The 9,447-nt window shown below is 26.0% G+C and overlaps 1 protein-coding gene across 1 annotated transcript; it reads right to left on the minus strand.

The window, feature by feature from the left end:
- Positions 1-215: 215 nt before the first annotated feature.
- On the minus strand, positions 216-8,400 carry LOC145840645 (peroxisomal targeting signal 2 receptor-like). The gene is made up of 6 exons (XM_082947964.1): positions 8,267-8,400; positions 5,014-5,195; positions 4,467-4,689; positions 3,730-3,874; positions 3,220-3,351; positions 216-668 (listed from the first exon to the last, which is right to left on the minus strand). Exons 1-6 carry the CDS (start codon positions 8,370-8,372, stop codon positions 509-511), a joined length of 948 nt encoding a protein of 315 aa, XP_082804090.1. The 5' UTR covers positions 8,373-8,400; the 3' UTR covers positions 216-508.
- Between the last annotated feature and the right edge of the window lie 1,047 nt (positions 8,401-9,447).

The raw sequence follows: 9,447 nt of genomic DNA on the forward strand, positions 1-9,447 counted from the left end.
AATAATTAAAATTATTTAAAAACATAGTTACTAATATAGTTTTAGTTTTTACAAATAAACTAAAACTTTAAATGACTTCAATTTTTACAAAACTTGATTAAAACTTTAAAATTAATTAGATAGAAAGTATTAAGTTGCATAGTTTTTGAACAAAAAAAAATCACACTATTTTATCGACATCACAAGAATACAGAAAGCAACCTCTTATGTAGTTTAAACTCTTATGCTAAAAAAAAACTGCAACTTCAGCATTTAAAATTTCATATAAAAACTAAATAAAACAAATTGTACAGTAATCTTCCTTTATTGTACCAACATATGTTTATGTGTTTAAAGAATCAACACACTTCAACTGGGTTGTTAATGGGAAGAATAATATATGTTGGTACAATAAAGGAACATTACTGTACAATTTGTTTTATTTATATTAACCAGTGAAATTATTTTACTAGGATCATTTGTTTGCAAACGATTAAACCTATATTTTTAAACAGTCATATAAAAACTATCAATTTAGCTGGTAAATTTTAACGGACTGGTCCCACGAGCAGTCGGCCACCTGACCGGGGACGAACGTGGACAGGTCGAGCCCGTACACGAACTCAGTATGGTGCTCCATGGTCTGCATGAGTGGGCTGAACGTCGGCTGTTTCGAACAATCCCACGCGCTACAAGCAGTTATGTTACAATTTATATGTTAAATCGTCTAGTAAAAACTAAACAAAGTAATATTATGAAAAAAAAATAAATATAGTGGTACAAGGTTTAAAAGCAAATTATGCTAAAAACATTTTTAAAAACCAAAAATAAAAGTTTTATCATAGTACAAAATATATATATTAAATTTAACAAAACGAATTTACACACTACTTTTTATTTATGGAACTGACATATGTTTCTCTGCTTTAAACAAGTTAACACAGTTCATCGGAGCTTTGTAAAAAATAATGAGTGCTGCAGGAAAGAATAGAAGATAAAATAGGTAAAACAATGTGTGATACTAAAGATAAGTCATAATTGCTCTAAATTAATACTAAATATTAGATACAGTATATGTTATACAATCCGACTGTTATAAATTGTAAAAAAAATTCAACAACCACTAATTAATAAATTTAAGTTAAGTAACATTAAATTATAAACACTTATCATATGTTTGAAAGCTATAAAAATTAGGAGTAACATAAAACTATATTATGTTAGTAATGATTAAATCTAAATTATAGTAAAAATTCAGTATAATACATTTTAAAATATAAACTACTCACATCAAAATCCAATAGTAAATAAATCATAAAACTAAAGTTGTTGTGAATTTTGAACAATAATTATGTCACAGTACTGTGTTCAAAAAAATTACGATTAAAAATAATAGAATTTAATTTGTAAGTAAGATATTTTATGTTTAGAAAAACGGTGGGAATTTTATAATAAAACAGAGCTTTTACAATAATTTTGAATGCATAATAATATACTAAAAATTTATGTTTATATAAATGTAAAGTAACAAGATAATTAAGTTATAAACCTGCATTAAAAAACCTGATCTTCTATATTACTATCAAAAACAGAACATAATCTATATACGAATATTTTTACAGAGCTCCTAGGAGCTGTGTTACCTTGTTAAACACAGAGAAACATGTACTGTGAAAAGTTGTTTTTATGATATATTCCAGCGAACTTGCCTCACTAGAATTTTTATTAAGAAACTAATAGCTGAAATTTTGAATATTTATAACAAATTCATTAGTATAAAAAAATAAATAATTATTCATAGTTAAAAAACTCTATTTTAATTTTTAAGGAATTCGAAAAACTGCCATAACTTTTTTCACCTTTCATCTGTTGAAACTTAAGTACTTAAAATAACTTTGACTTATACGGATGTTTATTTAAGGAAGCAAAAAAGCTCTCAAACTACTTTAAAAAGTTTTTTGAAAATATCAAAAGTAAATATGTCATTGCATTACTTTTGATTTTGCTAATATGTCATTGCATTAAGGCCTAAATGCAAAACATATAAATAATTTCTATTTTCCAAAACCTTAAACCCAAAACCAAAATATTATAGATAAATATATTTGCAAGTATTTCCAAAGATTTATATTAAAAACAATTTAATAAATATAGGTTAGTATTTAAAACAATTACAGTGCTTATTCACTTATCCGGACGCTCAATTATCCGGGACAGTTTCGGTCAGAAGAAAATTCAAAAAATTTTCAATAGTAAACACAAAAATTCATTCAAAAAGTTTTACAACTTTTTAAATTCCATGAGTTTTCTGCTGCGAAACGTGAAAAAGCTATAAAACAAACGTCTATTCTTTTTTATTTTATTAAAATTTCCCATAGTAACTAGTTTGTTAGGAGTGATATGTTTCCATTAAATTGACTTTAAACTTAGTCTAAGTTTCTCGTTTAAAAAGTTTTTTTTTTCATTTAAAGAGATAGGTTTACATTATTTATTGTTTATTAAGATAAATTCAATTTATATTTTCTCTTAAACAAAAATTAATATTTTTTAAAAATTTAAGTTAGGGCAGGTGGAATTGCAAATGATAAATTTTACTTGCTTGACCCTCCAAAAACGTATATAGTTGCAGAGGGTTAGTAAGTCTGATGTTTTTCTAACTTAGAAAAAATAAATTAACTAACCTTAAGTCTAACTTTTATTATTTATCACTTTATTATATATTACTAACAATTGTTTTTTTTTTACCAAAACAGTTCTATTATACATTGCATTTAATTCAGCAGTTATATTATTTTATGGAAAAATTGAGATTTATAGATTTTATATATTGATAACTTTTTATACGGCTATTCTATCTAAAATGTTAAAAACAATAAAAAACGTTATCCAATTTTTTTGTTGTTTTACTTAAGTTTATATCCTGTTAGAGTAAAAATGACTTAGATCAAATATTTCGTAAGAAGTATATGACGTTTAAAGTAAGACATAGAAAGCATTATAAATGCATTTATATATTTTTTTAATTTATCTTAATTAAAATTAACTTTATTATTAATTTTTAGAACTAAAATAGTAAAAGAATGTAATTACACTATAAAATATAATTCATTTAAAATTGGTATAAGACATCGCGCAGTTTTAAAAACTTACTACTTTACTACAAACTGTTTTATTAACTTTAACAAACAAAAACATCAATAAAAAGATTTACTTGAATACACTAAAATTTTAATTACAAACCGAACAGTGAAGTCGTATGAGCAGGTGACAAAAATGTTTCTGTCGAAAGGCGAACACTTGACGCGTCTCACCGCGTAATTGTGACCCAAAAACTGCTGCAGATAGTTTGAAGGGTTTCTTATGTCCCAAGCTCTGTAAAAAATCAGGTGAGTTTAGAAAACAAGTAATATTGTAAATTTGATAAACTGGCTTTTTAAGTCAACTACGGAGTTCTTCAACGTTTAGAGGTGTACACAGTTGAACACTAAATAATAAATTATGTTCTTAATAGGTTAAAAAGTTGTAAACTTTGTGTATAAAAACTATATTTGTTTTTAAATTAATTAAATTCAATTAATAGTATTTCATGTCATGCAATATATAAAAATTAAATAAAAACCAACTGAACAAACTAAAATAAACCTACTTGAAATAAAATTAGTTTGTCTTTAAATTTTAGAGCACTGCAAACTATATCCTATTTTTGCACAATGAAACAACTTGAACCTATAAAGTTTTCCCGCCACAAACCTGACAGAGCAGTCTACGGATCCGGTGAAGACGATGTAATCGTCGTATTTCGACCAATCACAGGTGAGAACTTCGGTCTCGTGAGCGGGTATTACCTGCTGCCTGCTGTTAGCTCGGACGTCCCATACACTCAACGTTCCATCCGCTTAACAGTTAAAACAAATATTACAAATATTATTAGTTAAATAGAAAAACTAAAGTTAAACAGAGTATAATATTTTACAGTAAGAAAATTAAAAAATTACCAATATATAATAAGTTATTCAAAATAAAGGTAGCTTATTAAGGAAGTAAGCAGTTTACATAAATTTAGATTATGTCAGTGGATTAGATTGTTTTTTTTTTCTGAAATTTACAAATACACTATTCTTGATAATTATAATAAAATTTTTGAGTAGTAAAAAACAATAAAACAATTCAGATTTGAAATAAATATTGAACAAATATTTTTCTTTTTTTTATACATATATTTTACACAAGAAAAAAATTGTTAGAATAAGTTGTTTTCAATGACTTGCTAAAAATAAATACTGATAGTCAATACGTTAACCAAAGTATTTGTTTTGTTAAATTTTATTTAAGTTTTAAAATAAAAACTAATAACAATAAGCTATAAAAACAGTATACTTACTTTAAGTAAATTTTTATAAAGAACAATTCACTTCAACCAAAGTTTCTGATAAAAATTATTGCATGTTTTCTTTCCAAACTACTATTGTACAATTGCCAACAAATACCTGAGGTGCTTGCGAAAGTGTCGTCGAGATGCGGAGACCAGACGGATGAATACACGACTCCCACGTGACCAACGTGATCCGACAGCAACTTCAGCTGGTTCGCGTCGTACACCTTGCAAGTTGCGTCCCACGAACCCGTCACGACCAGGTTCTTCGCCTTCCTGTGGCTCCAATCTACAGAGTAAACCTCCTTCTGGTGGTCACGTGACACTGCAATCGGTTCCTTGAAAAATATTTATTATTTGGTTTTAAAGTTCCATATGTTTAATTAAGATTAACAAGTTTAAAGAGGATCCAAGTTCACGCATTCTAAATTTTTAAGTATGTAAATAAAAAAACACCTGCATAGACAACTGTCTTAACTTTATTTGTATCAAAATCATATTCAGCTGAAGTTATTTTTTAAAGTGTTAAGACTATTTCATACTTCATTATGCTTTTAAAATCCATAGAACTTGTAAAAACGAATTTAAAACAACTACTAACATAATGTTTTTACACATATAAAGGATTGAATTTTAATTAGTTACTTATAAATTTTACCAACGTTTGCATTTTGGTTCCACAATATGATAGACCCGTCACCGCAAGCGGTCAGGCAGACGTTCATGTCCAGTTCGCTCCAACACACATCAAACAGCCCATCAGCCCAATCACTCTTTCTCACTAAATTCGGTGGTTCTACGCCATTTTCAAGTCTACCCTCAAATATTAACAGAGACCCAGAACCTATACAATATGTTTTATGTCATTCTATTTAAGCTGCACATTTTCAATGCATAAAAGTGTATAAAACTGCCATCTGAACTTCTTAATTATCAATTTACACAGAATTAGTGAACAAGTGAACCTTAATAAATAAAATTATTTTTATGATGGTGTTGTTTAGCATTAAAACATACATTTGTAATAAATAAAATATTTTTTTAATTAAGTAAGTCATTATATCAAACAAAAAAGAAATCTGATTGAACACACCAAAATGATAGCAGAAAATAAACTATCAGAAGTAGAATATTTTTTAATAACAATAAACATATAATTCTGAATAATAGATATGTATAGGTTTTAAATACCAGTGTAATATGCTTAATTTTTCATTGCCAGTTTTCTCACTAACTAAAAAAAATATAAAATTTATTTTTTTCTTCATATTTTAACAAAATTTTAGGAAAATTTCCCTGCAGCAATAGAAAAAACTATATTGAAAAGATAAACAAAAAAAAATTAACAACTTTATGACCAAAATAAAAAAAAATATCCTTTTTCACTATTTTTCTAACAAAAAAAACTTGAAAATAAAAAATTCCCACAAGAGGTCTGTTTATCATTAAGTGTTAAAATAAAGTAAGTTTAAAAACAATTGCTTGAAAACTTTAAGAGAGAGCAGAGTTTTAATGAAGTTGTCTTTTTTTTTCCTTTTTCCTTGGTCCTTTCATAAAGAACTTATTTAAATTTCCAATTTTGTACCCTCATATTTCAAAAACTAATTTGAAATTTAAAAATCAATAACTTAAAGACCTTAAAAATAAGAAAACAAGTAAAAAAAGTGTCTTGCTACCCTCCCCCTTAATTAGATCTAAATAAACAATCATTTTTTCAAGTTTAAATTAATTTTTGAGATATGGCTAAAGTAAGTTTAATCAGACCTGCATACGAGTATTTTCTTTTTAAATACATGTTTTTTTTGATATATGGACTCTTAAATATTTTTTAAGAATTTGAATTGTCAGAATTTAAATTTTCTGAATTTGAATTGCCATGTAACCAAAAAATAGTGTTAAAATTGCAAACTATCTAAACAAAAATTTTAGTTAATTTCAATTATACTGTATATATAAATTTTAAGAGAAACTATATACATAAACTTTAAGCTTTTCTTGACAAATTACAGACTATATGTAATAAACATTATTTAAGTAATAGGGGGTGACTACGAGCATGTTATTAAAAGATTGAAAACAAAATTATCTTAAGTATAGTTACTTTAATTTTCCACCTTATTTTACAAGTTGATTTAATTTTGTTTTATTATAGCTATCATGCACTTATAACCACCCAACAAAGTTCATAGTAACTTTAGAGATATTAGGGATCTAAGTTGATGAACCCAATATGTTAATTTAAGTGAGAGCATAGTAAAACAAAACGATTTCACTAAAAATCAACCTTTTTCATATTCTAAATAATGTTTTTTTTAAATTTAATACCAAGTCTTAAAGTAATATTTAATTCATTCTACAAAAAAAAAAATTTTTAATCATTATTTTTATTGAAAAAGTACTAACTTCATTTTAATTAACAGTGTTGCCACTTGTTTTATCAAAAATTTGTCCAGGTTTTTCAAATTTGTTCCAGGTTTTTAAAAGTACACATTTTTGCATCTATTTTTAGTTTTAAGTTAAGTCTAAGGTAAGAAACTGTGTTAAATAGTATAAAAACATTGAAAAGATTATTTAAAACTATTTTAAATATCATTTTTCATAAAAAAATTTTTGATGATGACAAAATCTTTTTATTTATATGATAGATTTTTTGAGTCAAATCCAAATTTTACTACTGAACATGTGGAAATTGTTAAAATTCCAGGTTTTTCCAGTGATTTTTTTTAAATTTCAAGATTTTTCCAGGTTTTTTTTGCCTAAATTGTCGAATTCCAGGTTTTTCAAGGTTTTTTTAGGTTTACAGGTAAAGTGGCAACCCTGAATTTAGCTTAAAAATTTTAATATATTTTAAATCTCAACAAATCTCCAAAATTTTAAACTATCTAAGATTTTTTTTTTGAATTCTCCAGCTCAAAGTTAAACAATAAATAGATTTGAAATTAAGTTCTAAACATCAGAGAAAATTGACATACAAGAATGCAATTCATACATTTGTATCAGAAACTCAATTTAAAAGTGAATATACCTAAGAGGTTAAATTTTTTGCTTCGTTTTTTCATTTGCGAAGCATATTTAGTAACATGATAGTCAAGCTGAACAACACTAAGAGATCAAAAGAATAATAACCTACTATATAAAGCATTTATTACTTTTGAGTTATTTTAAAGCATATGTACTTAAGAACGTTCACAATAAACGGGTTTATAATCACAAAAACACACCATTCAGATTTTCTAAAAATATATGTTTCCACATACTTTTTAAATTTTACACATTTGTTCTTTTTATTGTCAAAAATACTCACATACTTTAAAGCAGTTGCTGTAAATTAAATACTCTGCTTGTTTTATAAAACTTAACTATTAGTATTTAATTTTTCAAACCTTTAAAAGTAGCCTCTATAGATTAATTTTCTTAGACAAATGAGGGTCTAAAAATATTCATTTACTAACAAAGGAAGATTTTATTTAATCACTTGATAAAATTAGAAACTACTATACTTGAAATTAAAGCCCTTTTAAATTCAGATTGAAAGTTCAAAAGCACTCATAATTTAAAAATTATAAAAGTAAGTAAATAGACATGGATGCTACTATTATCATACAGCATAAAGTTTTATTCTTATAAAATTATAGAATCTTATATTTGAGCTTACATAACTCTTGTAATTGTTCAACAATTTTTTTGTTTTTTTATATTGAAAAGTATCATATAAGACAAAAGCTCACTTGTAAAAAAAATATAAAAAATATATTAGATTGATTCCTTTGAATATAAACAAACTTAGGGTTGTTTTATTTATTTCAAGTATAAAAAATTCTATAATGTTGTCCCAGATTTTTCAACTACATTAATTTTTAAACTGTTTTAATTTAGTGCTAATTTGAAATACGAGATGAAAACAAGATCAAAAACCTGATATGCCAAACTGTTGACATGCTACACACGCAATCTTGTTTGGGGTAAACGGAGAAAATCTAACAGAATATCCATGCAATGACTGTGTGGGAATATTTAACATTTCTTGCTCATAAATCTAAATGTACAAGCTATGTATTATAACATCACTAGTTACAAATGCTTCAAATACTTAAACATTAAAAGTAGATTCATTATATATAACTTATTAAATAAATAAAAATTATATTTTAAACAGCTAAAATTAACTTATTTTAACACTAATTCAAAAAGATAACCTATTTTTTTTAAAGTTAATAATTGTAAACTATGATTTCAAACATAACTTTTTCCTATTTTAAAACCAATACAATAATACAACATTTGCAAAATAATTAAAATTTAATTTGAAACGACTATAATTAATAACATTTGCAGTTTCTTAAACATTTTATCTTTTTGTTTTATACAAATTAGTAACTTTTTACATTAAACTACTTCATTAGTAATCAGTCCAAAAACCTTTAGAAACCATTGTAAGTATTTCGAAAAAAATTTAAGCAATATTTACATAAAAACAGACCATTTTTTAAAACATAACTATTTAGTACAAACTTTGCTAGAACTTGAAATTATATACTTCCCTAATTATATTAACAATAGTACTAAATAGAATTTGAAAACTTTTTTCTTAAGCTCACTAGAACAATGAAAATTTAACATGATAGTCTAATTCTTTAAAGTAGTTCAAGAGCAGATGGATTTTGTTCCATGATTGAATAGACAACCCAAGCCAACACAGATACTATTGCAATAATAAACAATAAAGCACAAAAACTGATACCAGTTTTTTTAGGCTTGTTGCCTTGGCTTTCTTGTGTCTTAGGAACAGCAGGACTTTTCACTTGAACATCATTTTCATACAAAGGTCTGCGCCTTCTCAAGGCAGACTGTAGCATCTCTGCTCTAGTTACAGACGATATATCTGTTTTTTTCCAGGTTGAAACTATAGGCTTTGTGGAGGTTGAAACAGTTGGAGTTTCAACTACTTTAGGCTCTCCAGCCGCTAGACCACCATTGTCAACTGGTGCTACTTCATCTTGTTCAGTTACAGCATTCTCTTCAACAACTTCTTCAACTGGTTCCTCGACCGCTACAGTTTTTCTAGCAACACTTCTTCTCTTAGTTTTTCTGGCTGT

This window comes from Thalia democratica, chromosome 7 (genome assembly GCF_965202585.1).
Source record: "Thalia democratica chromosome 7, ktThaDemo2.hap1.1, whole genome shotgun sequence".
Classification (NCBI taxonomy): domain Eukaryota; kingdom Metazoa; phylum Chordata; class Thaliacea; order Salpida; family Salpidae; genus Thalia; species Thalia democratica.

Coding starts and splice junctions, on each gene's coding strand:
- LOC145840645 (XM_082947964.1), bottom strand. CDS start 8,372: ATGTTAAATATTCCCACACAGTCATTGCATGGATATTCTGTTAGATTT. Junction 4,690..5,013: donor TGTGGAACCAAAATGCAAAC/GTTGGTAAAATT, acceptor ATATTTTTCAAG/GAACCGATTGCAGTGTCACG. Junction 669..3,219: donor TCATACGACTTCACTGTTCG/GTTTGTAATTAA, acceptor AACTGCTTGTAG/CGCGTGGGATTGTTCGAAAC.